Genomic DNA, 22,708 nt, shown 5'->3' with positions numbered 1-22,708 from the left:
TGCTTCCAAAGATGCTATGGGAGAAGGACCTTCCATGACGTCACGGTCATGTGACCGCGACGTCATCACAGGTCCTGCCCTCATACCAATCCTGGGACGGAAGCTGCCGGGTGCACCTCACACAAGCGCCAGAACTACAACGGGCTTTTCGGATGGTGAGTATATGTTTCTTTTTTAATTTTGTAACCTGTTACATACGTGCCTGGGCAATATACTACGTAGCTGGGCAATATACTACGTGTCTGTGCTGTATACTACGTGAATGGGCAATATACTATGTGTCTGTGCTGCATACTACGTCGCTGTGCAATATACTACGTGACTGGCCAATATACTACGTGGCTCTGCTGTATACTACGTCGCTGTGCAATATATTACGTGGCTGGGCAATATACTACATGGCACTGTGCTGTATACTACGTCGCTGTGCAATATACTACGTGACTGGGCAATATACTACGTCACTGGGCAATATACTATATCGCTGGGCAATATACTACGTGACTGGGCAATATACTACGTGACTGGGCAATATACTACGTGGCTGGGCAATATACTACGTGACTGGGCAATATACTACGTGACTAGGCAATATACTACGTGACTGGGCAATATACTACGTGACTGGGCAATATAATACATGGCTGGGCAATATACTACGTGGCTGGGCAATATACTACGTGACTGGGCAATATACTACGTGGCTGGGCAATATACTACGTGACTGGGCAATATACTACGTGGCTGGTCAATATAGTACGTGACTGGGCAATATAGTACGTGACTGGGCAATATACTACGTGGCCGGGCAATATACTACGTGGCCGGGCAATATACTACGTGGCTGGGCAATATAGTACGTGGCTGGCCGATATAGTACGTGGCTGGCCGATATAGTACGTGGCTGGGCAATATAGTACGTGGCTGGGCAATATACTACGTGACTGGCCAATATACTACGTGGCTGGGCAATATACTACGTGACTGGGCAATATATTACTTGACTGGGCAATATAGTACGTGGCTGGCCAATATACTACGTGACTGGGCAATATACTACGTGACTGGGCAATATACTACGTGACTGGCCAATATACTACGTGGCTGGGCAATATACTACGTGACTGGGCAATATAGTACGTGACTGGGCAATATACTACGTGGCCGGGCAATATACTACGTGGCTGGGCAATATACTACGTGGCTGGGCGATATAGTTCGTGGCTGGCCGATATAGTACGTGGCTGGGCAATATAGTACGTGGCTGGGCAATATAGTATGTGGCTGGGCAATATTCTACGTGGCTGGGCAATATACTACGTGGCTGGGCAATATACTATGTGACTGGGCAATATACTACGTGGACATGCATATTCTAGCATACCCGATGCGTTAGAATCGGGCCACCATCTAGTAGGAAATATATCTCTACAAGTATCAGTGGTATGTCAATCAAATACATTAAAGGGCTATTCCTATCTTCAAAGATGGATCTTTTGAGATAGTGCTTGAAAATCAGACACCTTTGCAATTTCTTGTCTTTTAAAGTTTGCAGCTGTTTTTCCAGATAGTAATATGTTTCTTAACATCTCATTTTCCAGATGACTGATCACCGCTGCTGTCTATCGTGTAAGCACTTTACTAATGCTGGCTGATATTAGGAGCCAACAATATTCTACCCGGATCCTGGCCAGCTTTAAAACAGTGCTTACAAACTCAATCGAAAAGAGCTTGTAACCACTCTGTATGTTCTGCTGTCTAGCTGTGGTGGTCAATCTCCAAGGCAACAAGCTGTAAATAAAAAGTGTTAGGCTGTATGCACATGGTGCATTTTTGGTGCATTTTCACAGCGTTTTTTCAGAGTGGAATGGGTCAAAAATGCTAGGGAATACTCATGTCAGCTAATTCAATGAGAATCCTGAAGTGCTGTCCACATGATCAGTGATTTTCCTTTGAGTATTTGCAGTGTGTTTTTTTTTTTTTTTGCAGCATGTCAATTCTGTGTGCGGATTTTTAGCGTTTTAACATGCATTGACTTCAATTGAGTCTGTCAAATCCACTGCAAAAACGCAGGTATAAAAATGTGGATTTGTTGAGTTTTTCTTGCGTTTTTATAGACTTCCTATGGTGTGTCCTACGCTGTCATGTGTGTGACAGCTCAAGAAATACTGGCGCGCCGGTTCTGATTGGCGGTAACGTTACTGCCGGTAAGATTGTTACCATTAGAGCACTGCAGGATCACGCTGTCAGATATCAGCGTGACCCCGCAGCCATGAGTGTGACCCGTGGTAAAAAGCTTACCGCAGGTCACCGGCGTCTGCTAATGAAAGACTATTACCCCCATCAGCCAACATCTGCTATCACTGATAACAATGATAGTAGGCGCCTCTGGTGGGAGAAGTAGTCTCTCGTTAGCTGGCGCTTGTGCTCAACTGAAATAAATAAATAAAACATTCAAAATAATTAAATACATAGTCAAATAAAAATAAAAAACACATTATACTCACCTAACACCAACTCCCTGATGCCTTTGTTTCCTATAGAAAAATTTCAAATATAAAAAACAACATATACTCACCTTAACGCCTAATCCCCAATGCCCATGTCCCTGGTAAACAATCAAAAATAATAAACAACCATATACTCTCCTGTCTGCCATACTCCACATAATCCAGAGTGTCCCATGGCGATCTCACTTGTACAACAGTCACATCAGGAGATGTGACTGCTCTAACCGGCCGCCATCTACACATTGATATGCTACACACTGCAGGAGTGATTACTTTCTGTGTCTGTGTGTAGCCAGCTGTCCTTGAGAGCAGTCACATCAGTGACACATCAAGGTCATCAGGATCGTCGTTGGACAGTATGGATTATCATTTTCTTGGCGGACAGGAGACGTTGGATTCAGTGGATTGAGGATGACATGAGTATGGTTAAGTTTAGATTCAATAAAGGAGTCTGGGTCATTTATTATAAAGGACTTTATTCTGGGTGTGTTTTTTTATATTACTATGGGTATAGTAATGGGGGCATCTTATAGAGGCCTCTCCATTACTAACCTCTGAGCTTGATGTCACTTGACATTACAAAGGTGACATCAACCCCCACAACTATCACCCCACTTGCCACCATACCAGGGCAAGTGGGAAGAGCAAGGCTAAGCGCCAGATTTAGCGCATCTTATTGATGCGCGATTTCTGGGGTGGCTGAGATCTGATGTTTTTAGTCTGGGAGGGGGCCAAAAACCATGGCCCCTTCCTGGGCTATTAATATCAGCCCGCATCTGCCTGCCAAGACTTTGCTGGTTAGATTTTATAGGGGGGACCCTTTGTCAATTGTTTTCTGCGGGCCCCCTGTAAACGAGCCAGTAAATGCTAAACAAACAGCTGTGAACTGATATTAATAGCCTGGGAACCTTTATGGCTATTGGCTCCTTCGCAGAATATTATCATCATCATCCATCAGCCGTTGGCTTTCCCTCTGCTGGTTATGAAAATTACATGGGAGCCCACACAATTTTTTTCATATTTTTGTAAAAATTAAATGGTATCGCGATGCACGCTGATTTCAGCTAGTTGATGTTTGGTTACAGACAATGTAGGTTAATTTTGGTAACGCTCCTACATAGGCTGGTGACAATGTGTGTGTTTATTTAACTTTTTAATTACTAGTTTAGCAATGAGGGTGTCTGGCTGACAACTCTTCATTACTAAACCTAGAGCTTGGTGTCAACGACAGCTGCTGACACCAAGCCCTAATCCCATTTCTCCCTGATGCCACTGCATCAGAATGAAAAAGGTGGTGTTGAACTAAAAAATTGCATCACAAAACATTTATTTTTAAAATATCTTTATTTAGCTCAACCTAGCATTCATTGCTATACAAAATGGCATGGAAAAAAAACTAAACAAAATATGTTTTTGACGCAGCGGTTTTGCTGCTAAGAGATGCAGAAGCCTTGCAGAAACTTCTGCAAGCAAATACTCATTATGCGCACATAGCCTAAATATCTCAATAACAGCTGAAAATGTTATGTAGTCGTAAATTAGAAAATTGCTAGCATTTACAAGCACTGTCCAACAATACTGATTTTTGAAGATAGGAATAAACCTTTAAAGGCCAATACACAAGATTAGTCCAGTCTATTTTTAATTTGACGTGCCTAAAGGTGGAGATGAGACATCGGCAAGTAAGGGAGCCTAGAATGGCAAAATAGAGATATATTCTCCTCATGGTAATGTTGGGTCTCATAGGTGGATATGCCATAAATGATTTCCTTTTGTTGTATGGTTGTATTGTTATAAAATATTGTAAATTTTCCAACAGGGCCCCAACTATCACAGGTCTTTAATAATAATAGTCTTCCTATATTGGCTAAATGGACATTTTGGACCCCCTAGATTCCAGGGCTCGGGTGTACCTGCACCCACTATAGTTATCTCATGTCAGACAGCCATATCAGTAGTCAGGGACACATGCATGATGGTGTGAGTGGCCTACTAATCAGAAAAGGCCCCAGGGATTGTGATAACTAGGAGGAGGTTTGCATGGCTCCTGTCTGGCAGCCATTGACCACTGATGTTGTAGGATCCAGGTCTTGTGAATCGACTTGCTCATCTCTACCCAGCATGTCATACTTCCACAATATTTCTGCAATGACACCACTTGATACTATTCTCCTATGCTACAAATAATATGGGGCTCAGACTAATTCATATCTGATAGAAACAGTGGAAAAGATAAATGTTTTATCATATAGTCCAGGAAGTTAAGCAACCCCTCCTCTTGATAAAATGTCACAGTTACAAAACCACATAAGGAAACCATAAGATAACACATCAGAGCGTGATGTGTTATTTCTTTCTTCACTGATGGTACCAAAATAATTATAAGCATGATTAAATTGGAGCTAGTCTATTTTATTTGCTGTCATATTTCTGCTCGGCCTGTCATCTCTGCAGACACTCTGTAAAACATTGGATTATTTATTAGCCTCTAGAAGCCGCAGAGACGGGAGATTTACTGTATACAAGTTGTATATTCGCCATGGGATTAATTCAGCTACAGTGAGAACTTTATTTCATTATTGGAGCAATGACGTGAATAGTAACCAACTAGACTTTAACCCAACTCGACTATAAAATCCTATATATACGGGAAAAAGCAGGTACAAATATACAGATTTCCACATTGTAGTAAGGACTATATAGACTGTCATATGTAAGAATAACATATGACAAAAACATCCTGAATCGATTCTACAATTAAACTCTACTTAAACTTCCCAAAAATAATTTTTGACTGCTCATCTGCTGATTAAGTTTACATTTTGTCCAAATCAGTCCCATAATAGTCTAGGGTGCTGATCTCTGGGGTTCTGATTCTGGAGAAGGTTTTGACAGACATGTTTTATCCGTAAAAGCAACTCTCCAATCCAAACCTAAAATTTCCCTGTATTTTATTGAACATACCTTGTGATCTCTTGATGAAAGATCCCGCTGCCGGTCCTCTGTTCCAGCTCATGCTGCTCTTCTTCAAGTCAACACCTCATAGATGCTGGGCCTATTCAAGGGTAGTGGAGGGGGTGGCCTTGCGTCTTTAACTACTGTGTTCTCAATGGTGCTTTTTAATGCAATGACGGCCATTTTGAACAAGAACATCAAGGGGCCAAAACAGAGAAATTGTGCCAGGATGCTTCATAAGTACAGAACCAGGTATGTTCGCTATACATGGTCCATGTATAAGGACAATTTTGGTTCAACTTGAGCATCACATTAAAACCTGAGTCAAAAAGAAGGTCACCAAAGACAACAACATTCCCATAATGTCAGATCTGTGCTCCTAGTGATTTTCTAGTGCTGCTTCTCAACATGAAGAATCTGGCAAACAGTAACATTAACCTCGGCTTTATGAGCCTTTTTGATCAGGTAGCGAAAGTCTTTACTCCAGTCAAATAGGAGATGTCCTAGAAAAGTGGTAAAATATCTTTCTGTCTGTACTTTTTTCCAACTGTGTGTAAGTCCGCTGTGAAGACCAAATTTCTAACAACATTTTTTTAGTTATGTAAGAATTAGATGGTAACATGTACTCACCGCGTTCATATCGATGCCATTGGTGTAGGACCAAGCATGCTGGAAATACTCCTCCAGTCGCTGTCTCAGTGGGTTGGGGATCTGATGAAAGCGGATAAACTCTTTCACACGTAACATCTGGGTGTGGTAACGGGCAGTGCCAGAGTACAAGCGCTGGATAATGGCGGATACATTGCCAAAGATACTGGCATACATGAGGGCTGAGAGAGACAAATATAAGAGGTGTAATATTTGGGAATTCAGAAGTCAGCTGAGGTACTAATAAGTATGTTTCTTCACTCCCCAGATATAACCTAAACCGAGCACACAAGGGCTTGAGCAGTTGCCCTCACTAGACTGTGCTTGGTATTACAGCCCATCCCCATTATGTGTAGGCTTCAATTTTTTTCATTTTGGCATCACTACATCCAGAGAGCTGTAACTCCCATAATAATTTTTGTCCCATTAGGGGACTTAAGAATGCAATCAGCTGAACATTTCAACAATGCTTCAAAGTACTGAAGCAACCTTGTCTGTCAGTCTGTGCCTTTGACATGACCTAATAGGCGTTCAGCCATGGTTGGCTTTGGGAATTTGTTTGGTCATCCTTTTAGCGAACATGCCTCAGGACTCATAGAGATATCAGTTTTTAACAGATTTATACATGTTTTTCACAGATAGAACTCGTACCTATTATAGCCTGTGGGGCTGTTCACATGTCCATGTACTTTTTGCAGTTTGAATGGTCTATTGGCATGTCCAATTTTACTGAGTCATGAATCAAAACTCACCAATGCAATGCAACTCATCTTTGAAAAATATTGGACAGCACTCGGATGGTAAAAACTGAAACAATGACCAAACTATGATAAAACTCTGATCAAAAACAATGATGAAACTCAGACCAATTTTTTTGAATACGAGAAAAATCACTGCCGTCTGAATGAGGCCTTAAAAGTTAGGCAGCCAAGATCAGAAGATTCTCTGATCCTGTTTGCTGCAGAGAGGGCCTACCTGTCAATCATCACTGGGCTCCATCAGTGATCGCACAGGCAAATCTTTGACATACATGTACATCATGTAGGGGATAAGAAATTGCTGATTTTTGCAAAAGAATGCCTCATTTCTTGTGTAAGTGACTAGGGCTAAGATGCAATAACACAGACGGCCTATGTGTACATGATGTGTACAGGTACTTTGTGGTTATTGGGGTATTAATATGTATCAAATAACAGAAAAATAAGCCCAATCTGCTAAAACTGATCAAACCAATTCCTATAGGTCAGACTCGATCTGAAGCAGGTGATTATTGTGAAAAACCACAAGGTACCACCTGATGGCTATAGCTACATTCCAGTATGGGAATACATTTTTCCAACTGTTTCTTACCTCCAATCAGCATGACACATATAGAGAAGATCTTTTCTGAATTGGTGTTAGGGGAGACATTGCCAAATCCGACACTGGTCAGACTGCTGAACGTGAAGTATAGAGCTGTCACATATTTGTCCTTGATGGAAGGCCCTGAACCCATATCAGTGTCATTATAGCTTTTTCCAATTTGGTTGGCCAAATTATCCAGCCAACCAATTTTGTGCTCCATGTAGGGTCTCTCTACGTTGCCAATAGCATACCAGATGCAGGCAAGCCAGTGGGCTATGAGGGCAAAGGTGCACATGAGAAGGAACAATACGGCGGCCCCATATTCAGAATACCGGTCCAGCTTCCGGGCGACACGCACTAAACGCAACAAACGTGCGGTCTTCAGAAGACCAATCAGAGTGGTTGTCTGTAGGAAAAACAGAAATAATCAGCATGTTATGTGTCCTTTCCAAAAAAACAAAGCATGAGAGTCTCTATCAAAAAATTAGATATGGGCTTTTATACAGGACTAATTTTTATTGTACTTACTAAACGGATGGGGCTCAAAGGGTGATAATGCAGAACAACCTAAAGACACGTCCCCAAAGAACTCTGTGAGAAATGCCTCCTTGGTAAAGACCATACAGTTTAGCACTAACTAAAAAGGCCCATATGTCTGAAACCCATATGCTGCGTTAAAAAACAAACAAACACTGAAATACTCAGGGGAGCAGCCTGAATAAAATAATTGCACAAACTGCATACTATTGACCTGGTATTAGAAGGTCTTTAACCCCTTCAGACATGGCGATTTTCCGTTTTTGCGCTTTCATTTTTCCCCTCCTATCTCCACCCCACCAAAAGCCACATCTTTTTTTATTCTTTCATCAATATACAGTATATATATAGCCATATGAGAACTTATTTTTGAGGGACGAATTATACTTTTGATTAACACCAGACATTTTATCATGTGATGTACAGTAAAATGGGGGAAAAATCCATGTGTGGAGAAAAAAGCGCAATTCTGCAATTGTATTTTTATTTTTTTTATGGCATTCATGATATGGTTAAAATGACATGGTAATATGATTTTTAAAGTTGGTACCATTGCAGTGATAACAAACATGAATACTGTTTTGTTTAAGTGGTGAAAAAAAATCAGACGTTTGTAAAAAAGAAAAAAACTGCTTCTCTGGCATTATCTGGGACCTGTAACTCTTTCATTTTTCAGCCAGAGGTGCTGTGTAAGGTCTCTTTCACACATCTTGATTAGTGATGAGCGAGTATACTCGTTGCTCGAGTTTTCCCGAGCACGCTCGGGTGTCCTCCGAGTATTTGTTAGTGTTCGGAGATTTTGTTTTCCTTGCCGAGCAGCTAGATGATTTGCGACTACTTGACAGCTTGATTACATGTGGGGATTCCCTAGCAACCAGGCAACCCCCACATGTACTCAAGCTGGCTAATAGCTGTAAATCAAGCAGCTGAATCAACAAAAACTAAATCTCCGAACATTAACAAACACTCGGAGACCACCCGAGCGTGCTTGGGAAAACTCGAGCAACCAGTATACTCGCTCATCACTAGTCCTAATGTTTCCGGTACTGGGAAAACCAGTACCGGTGCTATCCATGTCCGTGTGTCCTTGTGTAACATCTGTGTGCCATCCACGTGCATCATCAGTGTGACACACAACGGCGTCTGGGAAAAGCAATACAGTTTGTGATGTGCCCATGCACCGGGTGCTGAATCCAACTCTCATCATCGTCGCCTGGTCTCACTGCGATCAGAATGACCAGGCAACACCAATGACAGCTGTAGTCAGCACCCATCATCTGTGTATAGCGCGCATTAAACAAATTAAAAAAACGGCGTGGGGTCCCCCTTAGTTTTCCTAACCAGCTGAGAGAAAGCAGAAGACTGAGGGCTATTGTTACTTTTCTGCGAAGGGGCCAATAGCCATAAAGGTTCGCAGCCTATTAATAGTAGCTCACAGCTGTCTGTGTAGCTTTTACTGGGTAGTAAAAAGGGGACCCCCAAAAACACGACTTAGGGTACCCCCTATTTTTACAAACCAGCAAAGGCTAAACAAACAGCTTCGGGCTGATATTAATAGACTGAGATGGTGCCATGGATATTGGCCCCGTCCCAGATTAAAAACACCAGACCGCACAACCTCTTTAATATGTTCCTTGACTGCTGCTACCAAAAGGAATGGTCTTCTTTAGTTCTGTGGCACACGGACATCATTATAAAACGCAGTAGTTGAAAGTTACATTGATAAAACTGTTGGGGTTTTTGCTTAGAAGGCCAATCATTGGGGAAAGTGACATCATTTTTGCCAATATTACCCCTATTTGATTAATTTAATCTCTCGAAAATCACATGACTTCATGGCATGTCCACCATAGGGAAGATGAGAGCTTTTATCCTGTCATGCCCTAAAACATACATCCAGTACAATCGCCAGGTTAAATTCCCATGGAGTTCCTCCTAACACTAAAATGGGACATAAATGGTAGATTAGTGTTAGGAGGAGCATGATTTAGATGTGCATACATGGAAATGAGCCCGTGTGATCAGCTCTGTATAAGTCAGGTATAAAACTGTGGACCAGATCAAGGAATATAATGGGCTATGATTAGTGTTCATAGTGTGGAAGGAGGGCAAATAGGGGAAAAGAAAGGTGTCAGCCCTGATGCGTTTCTCCTGACTTATAGCATAACTGAAATGACCATTATGGTTATCTGGGCAGCATGGTGGCTCAGTGGTTAGCCCTATTGCTTTGCAAGGATAAAATCTGCAAGGAGTTTGTATGTTCCCTGTGTGTTTAAGTGGGTTTCCTCCAGGACCTCCCACACTCCAAAGACATACTGACAGGAAATTTAGATTGTTAGCCCCGATGAAGACAGCGATGACAATTTCGGTAAAGTTCTGTGGAATTTGATGATGCTATATAAGTAAGCATAATAAATAAATAAATTAGCTCTTTTGAGGACAACCTGTTCCATATGCTCAATTAGATATCATAGAGGTGGTCCACAAATTTGGTACTCCTAAATATGGCTGGCCATATGTTAGATATAACTTGTCCAAACTCGGTAGGATCGGTTAATGATGTAATGTGTATTGGCACTTCCCGACTGTCCCCAGTGGCAGATGCCAGGCTGAATAAGAAATGGCATGTTGGATTTTACAATGCCCAATACCGTGTTCACTCAGGAGATAAGTGACTGCCATAGAGGGAATTCACTGTACGCCTTAAGGCATTCTTGGCCAAGATGACAGCTATTGAACATGTATGGCATTTGGTGAGCCGATAATGAGGGACAATTTTAGATAAAATGGGGCCCTGGGCAAAAGTTAAAAGTGGGGCCCCAAATGCTAATATACTGTACCATCACACAAAAACATTTAGGTTGCATTTAAGTGAGCTGAGTTCAGGCCATTAAACCAGTGCCATCGACAATATTCAAATAGTTTGGTGTTTGTTTACCGGACTCTTTATACAGGATGATGAAGAATCGTGGGCACAGAATGATCACTAGTTGATAATTATGTCTCCTTACAGCGTTATGTTATCAGCAGCACATCTGCAGTTTACACCAGTCGGATGTGGATGCTACATACACACACAGTATCTGACACATAGTATGTTACACACTTATATACACATAATTAATATTACAAACACACAAACACATTGCACTCACACATATATTCACAGAACACAAACATACACACACAAACATGTATTCAACAAGCACATGCAAATACACATGTATATAGACACATGCAAAGACCACATATACACATGTATACACAGAGCACATACATACACACTAGAGATGGGTGAAAAATTGGATTGGTATTAAATTTCACTCAAATTTTACAAAAATCTGCATTCACCAAAATTTTGAGGTTTTTTTTGTAATTCGCTTTCGTGCAGATTCAGTAAACCAAATTCAGCAAAAACACAGAAATGAATCCTAATAGACTATCCAAGTGTTAAAAAAAAGTGAAAAAAAGTCCTTATTATTAACTTCAACACTAACCTCCTCCTCTCCTTATGTCACCTGTCCGATCGTCACAGGATTTTCAGATTGTCGCCACTCACGCTAAAATTTCCAAGCCTCTCTTGCTGGGCTCAAACGTTTGGGTTTGACTAGACTGGTGACTGTTCTTCACATGCTTTTGCAAAGGTTGTGATGCCATGACGAGACAGTCATGGGATCATGACATCATCGTGTGTGCCGTGAACTTTGCAGGCGCATGGGCAACACACCCCACAGCCTAGTCAAATATAGAAGTGCACGACTAATGTGAGCAGCGGAAATCTGAAGATGCGAACAAGACGGAATGGGTGACTGTGAGAAGTGAAGGATCCAGCATGGTGAGCAGTAAGTATGTGGGTTTTAATTATTTTTTACATATAACGTTTATTATGCTCTGGGATCTGGAGAGAACCCAGGACATAATAAAGGACATTCAATTCCTGGAAATTACTTCTTTGCAAATTGAATTTCCTGGGAAAATCTGCACGAACAAAGAAATTCAAATTTTGCTTGATCTGATCATCTCTAATACACACATATGTACAGTATATACATGCTCGGACTGGCCCATAGGGGAATCCCCGGTGGACCTCTGTGCAGATCTAGGCCCCCAACCTTACTGTATGTAAGGCAGTACTTGTCATAATTTACTTGATTCTCTCTGTACAGAAAAAAGCAGCATCCCATCATTCATTGAACAAACTACCCAGTTTATTATTATTATATAGAGATATAAGTAAATTTATGAACCAGGGTCATGTAGTATTTGCATGCAGGTGAAAAGTGGGCCCCAAAGTCAATGTTACCGGTGGGCCCTTGGCACCCCAGTCCGACAATAAGTATATATTTATAGAACACATGCACACACACACACACACACACACACACACACACACACACACACACACACACACACACACACACACGTGTACAGAGAGAAAATCCACACATACATACAGTCACATTTATACACAGGAAAACATTCAATAAAGGAAAACCACCTATGCCAAACATGGTATCCATCCACAGACAGCTGTTTCTGGGTTTTTGCCCCTCATCAGTGTGGAGTAGGAAACTGGCTATCAGGAGCAGTGCCTAGTAGAAAGTCTATAAAGGCCTGGATGATTGACCTCGTGGAGACTAAAAACATCCAACACCGCGGAGACACCATCACGTGTTTCTCAACGCAGTGATCCAGAACACTGCCCCCAAATATGCAAATGCATGTAGAGGAGCTGTGGAGACACCATCACGTGTTTCTCAACGCAGGCAGTGAATAGCCAGGCCTTTCCCCGGGAAGGAACAACCAAGGGAAGGGCAGCATCCAATAAAGGAAAGGAAAACCACCTATGATGCCCTTCCCTTGGTTGTTCCTTCCCGGGGAAAGACCTGGCTATTCACTGCCTGCTTTGAGAAACACGTGATGGTGTCTCCGCAGCTCCTCTACATGCATTTGCATATTTGGGGGCAGTGTTCTGGATCACTGCGTTGAGAAACACGTGATGGTGTCTCCGCGGTGTTGGATGTTTTGGTCTCCACGAGGTCAATCATCCGTGCCTTTATACACAGAACACACACATGAAGACATATGTATACACATAGCACATACGTACAAAAACATGCATACACAGAGCAGATACATACACACATACACCTATACATTCACACACTATAGAGGACTTACCAGTCTGTCTCCTATTCTTCAGATCCTCTAGACTGCCGCAGGGTACAGATCTTGATGCAGTCTCAACAACAGAAACTACACTAAAGGTACTGTCACACTCAGCGACGCTGCAGCGATATAGACAACGAGCCGATCGCTGGAGCGTCGCTGTTTAGGTTGCTGTAGAGACGTCAAACACAGCAACTCCAGAACGATGCAGGAGCGATCCTGTGACGTAACGGCGACTCACTTATCGTTCTAGCTCCATGTAAAACGTTGCTGGCATCGTTGCTTTTGATGTCAAACATGAGGATACACGCCGAACTGACGACGAAATAAAGTTCTGGACTTCTAGCTCCGACCAGCGATGGCACAGCGGGATCTAGATCGCTGCTGCGTGTCAAGCACAACGAGATCGCTATCCAGGACGCTACAACGTCATGGATCGTTGTCGTTCTCGTTGCAAAATTGCTGAGTGTGACGGTACCTTTATAAAACAGAACAGCTATTATCAATGTAGTTTCTGCTGGAAACGCTGAACATCCCTAACTGAGCAATGGCCATGAGCATTATCTCCTCCTTAATGTCCTGCCGATAATAACGGTTACTCCCTCTATAATGGACTTGACCCAGCCATGTATTACATACTTCGATGGTTTCCATTTAAATAAATGGTTGCAACAAGAAAAATGTCGTTATTTACAATATTCACTGATCGCCAGGAGTTACAGGCTCTGGACTCACAGTAATCAGCTGATCAGAACTGATCACTAATCATATTATTGACCTGGCTCCGTTTTATGTATTTTCTTAGGTGGAAAAATTTACAAGCAATATATTTGAGCTTCAATTTCACAACATTTTCGCTTACCTCGTCTGAGCCCGTCCTATAGATAAGAAGATCAAATGGAATTGCCGCTACCATATCTATAAGGAACCAGCCTTTAAAATAATGGATGGCGATCTTGGCAGGGTGACTGACCACCTCATCATTTGTGTTGACGTAGGTGGTGCGGAAGTTGATGATAATATCTACGATGAACATTATGTCCACTATCAGGTCCACGATGTCCAGGGGGTTGCAGGAATAGCCACATTCCCAAGTTCTTTCTTCATCCTGGTCGTTCAGCAGAAAGGCCGCTGAATATGGGGTAAAGATGGCGGTATAGATGACCAGCAGCAGGATTAACCAGTCCCACACTGCTTTGAAAGGGCTGTAATGGAGGATGGTCCATCGGTGTATCCGCGGTGCCTGCAGTTTGTACTCTGGCAACACGTCTGCCCCCAGGGAAAGGACCTGTGGTGGTGAGAGAACAATTATTGAGCTTATGTCATGTATCTCATTTAATGCTACTTTGTGACTCATCTTCACCCATCATATGCACAGATGTGAGAGTGCACACGTCACTAAGCTGCAGAAATATAAATGTAGGTTACACAGTTATATGATGATGCGAATCTGTAAAACTATAGATGGAGACTGATTTACACTCCTATCCCCACAACCTGTTCATGATCAATACTCAATTAAAGGGTTACACTCATGTTATGAAATAGGTACAGGCAAATAGACCTCAAGCTTGTAACGCTGGAAGGTAGCAGACCTTGAGTAAGTGGGACAAGAGAAGGTTCCTGAGTGGAAGTTTCAGTGCTCCAGTAGCGGAAAAAGGATGCAAAACCGCAGAACAAGTAGATGACACTTGTTCATCAGGACTGTACAGTAGTGTTAAAGCTGGGCTGGGTTTGTGGTGACTTAGGGAGAAACAGCAGATATAAAGAACCCTGATATATACTACTAAAAAAGGAAACTGTGGGAATAATGCCTCAAGTTGTAAAGGAAACATTGTTAAGAATGTGCACCCTCTATCCCTTGTATATAGCCCTCACCAAGTTACCATTCAGTAAAGAGTTTATTTTTCAATGGTGGTCTCCCTCATTGCGCTGCGAAACATCTGGTCCTGGCAAACCAGCAACCATGGTTATATGTTGCCAACAAGGCACACAGTTACAGTGGGGCAAAAAAGTATTTAGTCAGTCAGCAATAGTGCAAGTTCCACCACTTAAAAAGATGAGAGGCGTCTGTAATTTACATCATAGGTAGACCTCAACTATGGGAGACAAACTGAGAAAAAAAAAATCCAGAAAATCACATTGTCTGTTTTTTTAACATTTTATTTGCATATTATGGTGGAAAATAAGTATTTGGTCAGAAACAAAATTTCATCTCAATACTTTGTAATATATCGTTTGTTGGCAATGACAGAGGTCAAACGTTTTCTGTAAGTCTTCACAAGGTTGCCACATACTGTTGTTGGTATGTTGGCCCATTCCTCCATGCAGATCTCCTCTAGAGCAGTGATGTTTTTGGCTTTTCGCTTGGCAACACGGACTTTCAACTCCCTCCAAAGGTTTTCTATAGGGTTGAGATCTGGAGACTGGCTAGGCCACTCCAGGACCTTGAAATGCTTCTTACGAAGCCACTCCTTCGTTGCCCTGGTGGTGTGCTTTGGATCATTGTCATGTTGAAAGACCCAGCCACGTTTCATCTTCAATGCCCTTGCTGATGGAAGGAGGTTTGCACTCAAAATCTCACGATACATGGCCCCATTCATTCTTTCATGTACCCGGATCAGTCGTCCTGGCCCCTTTGCAGAGAAACAGCCCCAAAGCATGATGTTTCCACCACCATGCTTTACAGTAGGTATGGTGTTTGATGGATGCAACTCAGTATTCTTTTTCCTCCAAACACGACAAGTTGTGTTTCTACCAAACAGTTCCAGTTTGGTTTCATCAGACCATAGGACATTCTCCCAAAACTCCTCTGGATCATCCAAATGCTCTCTAGCAAACTTCAGACGGGCCCGGACATGTACTGGCTTAAGCAGTGGGACACGTCTGGCACTGCAGGATCTGAGTCCATGGTGGCATAGTGTGTTACTTATGGTAGGCCTTGTTACATTGGTCCCAGCTCTCTGCATTTCATTTACTAGGTCCCCCCGCGTGGTTCTGGGATTTTTGCTCACCGTTCTTGTGATCATTCTGACCCCACGGGGTGGGATTTTGCGTGGAGCCCCAGATCGAGGGAGATTATCAGTGGTCTTGTATGTCTTCCATTTTCTAATTATTGCTCCCACTGTTGATTTCTTCACTCCAAGCTGGTTGGCTATTGCAGATTCAGTGTTCCCAGCCTGGTGCAGGGCTACAATTTTGGTCCTTTGACAGCTCTTTGGTCTTCACCATAGTGGAGTTTGGAGTCAGACTGTTTGAGGGTGTGCACAGGTGTCTTTTTATACTGATAACAAGTTTAAACAGGTGCCATTACTACAGGTAATGAGTGGAAGACAGAGGAGACTCTTAAAGAAGAAGTTACAGGTCTGTGAGAGCCAGAAATCTTGATTGTTTGTTTCTGACCAAATACTTATTTTCCACCATAATATGCAAAAAAAATGTAAAAAAAACAGACAATGTGATTTTCTGGATTTTTTTTCTCAGTTTGTCTCCCATAGTTGAGGTCTACCTATGATGTAAATTACAGACGCCTCTCATCTTTTTAAGTGGTGGAACTTGCACTATTGCTGACTGACTAAATACTTTTTTGCCCCACTGTATATGCCCTGTTATATACCCTTACAGCACAAGTCCACACACCCAGCCAGGATCTCCACTTTCATGTAACGTGCCAGAGTGCCACATTAGACAACATGGACAAAAGCCATTATTTTTGCATTCACTTACAAAGGCAAGCCCATTGATAAGTCTTGTCCAAAAAGTGGCTTGTTTTTTTCGAATACGCATGGTCCGAGTTATCAAAACTGATAGAAGCTTCAGCTTTATTTCATTAACACATTCACATGAATGGGCAACTACTGTTCATAAAACAACCCCATAAAAGCACACATACCGCAAACGCTAACGTGAGTAAGGCGTTACTTCTACAGATTCTGTCCAGTGATAAGTGGTACCAAATTTCAGCATCTATTGTATATTTGTGATATGGACCAAGAATATTTCAGTGGATCATATTTTACAAAAAAGAGTATGACACAATACTGAATGAGGATGAGATGCAATGCCAAACACAGACGATGGACAATGGTGGCACTATTGTAGGGGCTTTCTACCTAATCTTGTACCCTCTTGTTGATGTAAAGTAGCAGGTTCTGAATTATTCCTCATTAAAGTCCTCACTATTTCGGCTCATTCACACATCCAATTTTTCCATGTAAGAGAGAAATGGTGCAATTATTCTGATCAGTCCTTGATCATAATGTAGAATGAGTGTCATCCTTTTTTCTAGTACGTGGATAAATAATAACAACATTTCTTCACCGTCTCTATTCTGACAGTCCGTGAAAATCCAAGTGCGGTCTGACTTGTTTCATGGACCCATTGACTTGCATTGCTGATTTTGATCCAACCCTCTGATCAAAAGTTGGACATGTCTCTGTGATTTTCTAAGGCTGTGAAAAACCACAGACGTGAATGGCCAAATGGACTATCATAAGTACAAGTGCCATCTGCGTTTTTCAATATCGCAGATCAAGAGCTGGATCAAAATCGAAAGTGCCAGTCAATGGGTCCCTGAATAACTCGGGTCCCACTCAGATGACATCCGAGTGTGGTCCGATTGTCACGGACAGTCAGAAAGGAGGATAGACTTTTTTTTATTTCTCCATGTATGAAAGAACTGGATGATCCTCGGACCACACTGGAGCCACGCTCAGGTCAAACTCTGGTCAGAATAATCAGTCTGTTTTCCTTGTATGTGGAAAAATTGGATGTGTGAATGAGCCCTCATTCAAAGAATTTATTCCCAAGAACCAAAGGAACTGGAAAAGCAAGAGTGGTCTTTCTCTTGCCCATGCAGGACATAGAGATGCTAATTCTTATGGACACAGTGCAGGAGTCTGCAAAGGGCATTGGAAAGGAGACTGGATGCTAATTAATCCCAATCAATGTGGGTGCCAGCGGGGTGCATGAGTTTTGTCAGCCAGGCAGAAGCTCCCTTCCCCCAACCCCTACAGCCTGTGATTAACCCCTATTCACCCTTGAGATTGAAAGCATCGAACTACCATAGAAATTAAAGGACCTGTTAACTGCTGGAGAGGTTAGGACCCAGTATGGAAAGATTAGAATCGTGTCATCTTCCATTACATGTGCCATATTAGGGAGATAGATCTACATGGCATGTGCACCATATGACGGAGCCGTAGGCGGTCTTGTCAGAAAGAATGCAAATATATATCACTAGAGTAAAAGGGATGAAACGTTTAATTGGTTTATATTTTCCTGTGTGCCTTCCACGAAACGGGCCCTACGTGTATGATGATGAGCTTGCCTGAGTACAGATAATGTATGATAAGCTCCACTGAATACATGCAGTACATACACTGTCAGTACACTGCGGTTATGTAAAGCAATGCCACTTATATAACTGATAATAAAGGTATTGTGATCTACCATTGTGGATTGTCCATAACACATTACTGGACTCTATGTAACGGGGATCTCCATGTGGTATATAAGGTACTCTATCCGTGGGATATAACATAAATGTATAGTAGATGCAACTATCAGTGAAGAGGTTGTCCCTTTCATTTGTATGGACCACATCTCCACTATACAGCTCTGACAAAAATTAAGAGACCACTGCAAAACTTTCAGTTTGTCTGATTTTTCTCTTTATAGGTATATTTTTGAGTAAAATGTAAATTTTTCATTTATTCTATAAACTACTGACAACATGTCTCCGAAGTTCCAAGCAATAGATTTGTATTTATTTTCTGACAAAGAAAAATGGTCAAGATACCCCCCCCCGCCCCCCCCCCCCCAATTGCTTTCAGACCTCAAATAATGCAAAGAAAACAAGTTCATAATCATTTAGAAACCACAATACTAATGTTTTAACTCAGGAAGAGTTCAGAAATCAATATTTTGTGGAATAACCATGATTTTTAGACACACTTTTCATGCGTCTTGTCATGCTTTCCATCAGTCTTTCACACTGCTCCTGGTGCAAAAATGTAAGCATTTCTTCTTTGTTTGATGGCTTGTGACTATCCATCATCCTCCTGATTACATTCCAGAGGTTTTCAATGGGGTTCAGGTCTGGAGATTGGGCTGAACATGACAGGGATTTGATGTGGTGGTCTCTTAATTTTTGCCAGATCTGTTCATGATAGATGTAAGTCCCATCAGCTACACACCTTCATCTACTATACATTTATAGCATATCCTGGAAATATGTCTCACTTGTACATGATGCGAATACCCTTGAATCATAAAGTATCTTAAATGGAATCTGTCAGCAAGATTTCACCCTTCAAACTCCTCCAAACTATTTATATGTTCCCTTAGCTCTTTCAAAGATAAGTCCAGCAATAACTTTAGATGTCCAGTCCATTCCTCCATTACTGAGAAATCAGCATTTGAATTGATATGCAAATGAGGCTGAAGGGCTATGGTAGATCTGAACCATTTGTCACTCCAGCTCTATTTCCCACCTAGGGCTGCCTCCTTCTGCTTGACTGATGACTCCTTTTCCTGATGTCACATAGCATAGAGGGTATCAGTAAATCAGGAGGAGGCGGCGGCGCTAGACAGGGCACAGAGCTGGTGTGACCAAGGCTTCAGATCTGGAGCCTCATTTGCATATGTATTCAAATACTGATTTCTCAGTAATGGAGGAACGGACTGGACATCTAAAGTTATCGCTGGACTTGTCTTTGAAAGAGCTACATGAGCATATAGTTTGGGGGTGGGCAGGGTGTATGTGAAATTCTGGTGACAGATTCCCTTTAAGTAAGATGTGTGGGTATGCCATGAATATACACAATGAGAATACTACTTTAAATTTATTATAAATCTGTCTGATGGGTGAGTATAATAAAAGCTATTTTTTTGTTTTATGGAGAGCACATTGGGGACATATAGACAGCATTCTAGTATGCTATCACACAGGGCTTACAGGCGCTGGCCATACTTTACATGGGAAAAACCTGGTGACAGGTTCCCTTTAAGATAATTTTTTGATAACAGCGGTATAATTTTGCAGGTAAAAGGTCTGCCCTTAAAAAATGCACACAAAAAAAACAACAATCTTGTCATGCCCCTGTGGGTTTACAAATAAAATAACTGTTTACTTTGAAAACCACATAAAAGTGGAATGGACACAGAAAAACAATTTAGTTACTCTGCAAAATATGCAACATGCTCTGTTCTAAATACTAGCCATAATGCTGCCATGTTACTTTAATATTCGGCTCCTGCAGTATGGGAGCACTGCCATAGTATCCAGGCCGGGTAAGTTAGGGATAACGATAACACATGGATGCACTGCCCTATTTATTACAGCACAGGGCTGCCGTCTCCCTTACTACTAGGTCTATTCATTGCTGTGCACACAATATATTGTTACTTTATCCCTTTAAATGTGTCCATACATAATTCATCTGTTCTCCATGTATTTCTGGCTGCACACAGACTCTTTTATATTACAGATAAGAATCACTAACTGAACTGTAAAACCCCAGGAAGACCATGCTCTCTTTTCTTGCTTGAGGAAGACTTAAGACAAACAGGAAGGGAACTTTGGGGTGCACACTGAGGATCAGGAGGAGTGGGGTGTCACCTACCTCCCACGCACCCACAGGTAGATTTAGTGTGGTCAGCGACAGATCAGAGCCAGGATGAGCTGTCACTATTCAGAGATGCTTCTATGATCTTATGCTTTCCATAACAGTTCATCCCACAACCCCTCCTACTGACTCAATATAGCTCTGTTGTCATATTCGCCCAAGTCAAAAGGGGGGAGAACAGTCTGTGTCTAACAGAAGACGAAAGAGGAAACTGGTGGTGTTAACTATTCAACTGATGAGCGTGCAAACACAACACTTCGCAGAGAAGGCACGGGATATGTGCGAAGAAAGGCAAAGCGGAGGATGTGGCAAAACGGTGCCAGGCTGCAATGCTGTGACAGTACCACTCACTTACCGGCTCCGGCGGGGTTTTTCGGCTCATACTTCGTGTGTTCGGGTGACTCTCAGACACATTCGCAGCTCTGCCCTACGTCACATCACTTCTCCAAACACGCACAGCCCTTGCTTCATCTTTTTCTGCATCAGCACCCAGCACCTCTGCTTTCTTTTCTAAAGTGCTGTGTGCCACCTCTGCATCCTGATCGCTGTGTTCAGAGGCTTATGACACAGGAACTGTCGCTTGCGATAAATACAAATAAATTTTTTTAACCAAGTGTAAATGCTGCTATTCTCCTGAATCTGACTTTGTTTTTCTTTTGTTCCTACGCCTCTCCGTTCCTGAGATATGACCCCCCTCTTTCCTGTTGTATATCTACTATTTATAGACAAATGGGCGTGGTCATGAGCTCCTTGATGGACATAATCTTGAGGACCTCACCCAGTTATATAACTAATTGGTTATCTACACCCGAGTTAAATACCTATTTGACTATATATCAGGAACGTAGAGATGAAGGATAAAAAGAAAACTTCCAGATTCAGGAAAACACCATGAGAAAAATATATATTAAAGGGATAGTCTAAAGCCAAAGGTGATTTTTATACTAAATGTCTATCTATTTTAATAATTGAATCACTTTTACCATATACTTCAATAAAAAATGACCTATGGTTCCCTGTCTCTTTTTGTTATACTTCCAATGATGTCTCATTTGAGAATTCCCAGTGCAATGAAACATCATAAGTGGAACCGAGGCTGTGGTCACTGACCCAGTTGCTGTCCTCACCCTGAAGGGAAGTGTCAGTGACATGTGTTTAAGAGGCTGGGCTAGTGCCCGCTTTACTGAGCATGTGCCAGTTGTCAAATTCCAACACATGCTCAATATGCTCTACCTCCTCTATAGTTCTTTAAATGGCATTCACATTACGATCCCTTGCCAGCTCTAAAGATAAGTGACGAGCCAACAAGAGAGTGCACTGTAACTGTGCTTTGAAAAGGAGAAAAAAAATAGCAATTGGGGGAGCAAAGACCAGCCAAATCCCTGAAACTGACATTAGTGATAACTTCCCATTGTAGGGAGGTGACATCTGTTTCAGGGGCTGGGCTGGCCTCTGCTCTCACTGATTGCTGCATTCTCTTTTTTACAATGTGCCATGACAGTACACTCTCTTGTCTGCTCGTCACTTATCTTTAGATCTTGTGAGGAAATGCAGTAGCAGTACGCATTCAAAGGAATATAAAGAAGAGAGCAGAGAACGCGTACTGAGCATGTGTAAGAATTGACAGCCAGCACATGCTCAGTAGGATGGACTAGCCCAGCCCCTGGAACAGACATTGTTGATGAAACTTTGTTTCAGGGTGGGGACAGCAGCTGCGGCAGTGACCACTGCCCTGATACGCTGATGATGTCCCATAGAGTATTCCAACATGTACTAGGGATTCTCAAACCAACTGTCATCAGAATTGAAAAAAAGCAGGAAATTAGAGAAGGAAATGGTAGGGAATTTTTAATTGAAGAATATTTGAAAAGTGATTGGATTATTACATTACAAAGCTAGACATTTAATATGAAAATC

General features: G+C 42.0%; 1 protein-coding gene across 2 annotated transcripts in view; it reads right to left on the bottom strand.

Moving 5' to 3' along the window:
• The window catches only part of LOC138664562 (voltage-gated inwardly rectifying potassium channel KCNH6-like), a 43,102-nt gene extending 22,197 nt beyond the window's left edge, over positions 1–20,905 (bottom strand). The window contains exons 1-4 of one of the 2 annotated variants that reach the window (XM_069751362.1): positions 20,789–20,905; positions 14,026–14,451; positions 7,464–7,863; positions 6,096–6,295 (exon numbers count right to left, since the gene is read on the bottom strand). In XM_069751362.1, coding sequence (XP_069607463.1) covers positions 6,096–6,295; positions 7,464–7,863; positions 14,026–14,199 — 774 coding nt within the window. In that variant the 5' untranslated portion in view covers positions 14,200–14,451; positions 20,789–20,905. Of the gene's footprint in view, positions 1–6,095; positions 6,296–7,463; positions 7,864–14,025; positions 14,650–20,788 lie in introns of those variants that run through there. The other variant, XM_069751361.1, reaches the window with a different exon arrangement.
• Between the last annotated feature and the right edge of the window lie 1,803 nt (positions 20,906–22,708).

This window comes from Ranitomeya imitator, chromosome 2, assembly GCF_032444005.1.
Source record: "Ranitomeya imitator isolate aRanImi1 chromosome 2, aRanImi1.pri, whole genome shotgun sequence".
Lineage (NCBI taxonomy): Eukaryota > Metazoa > Chordata > Amphibia > Anura > Dendrobatidae > Ranitomeya > Ranitomeya imitator.
The sequence above is the reverse complement of the archived record's forward strand: the minus strand, read 5'-3'. Positions and strand labels throughout refer to the sequence as shown.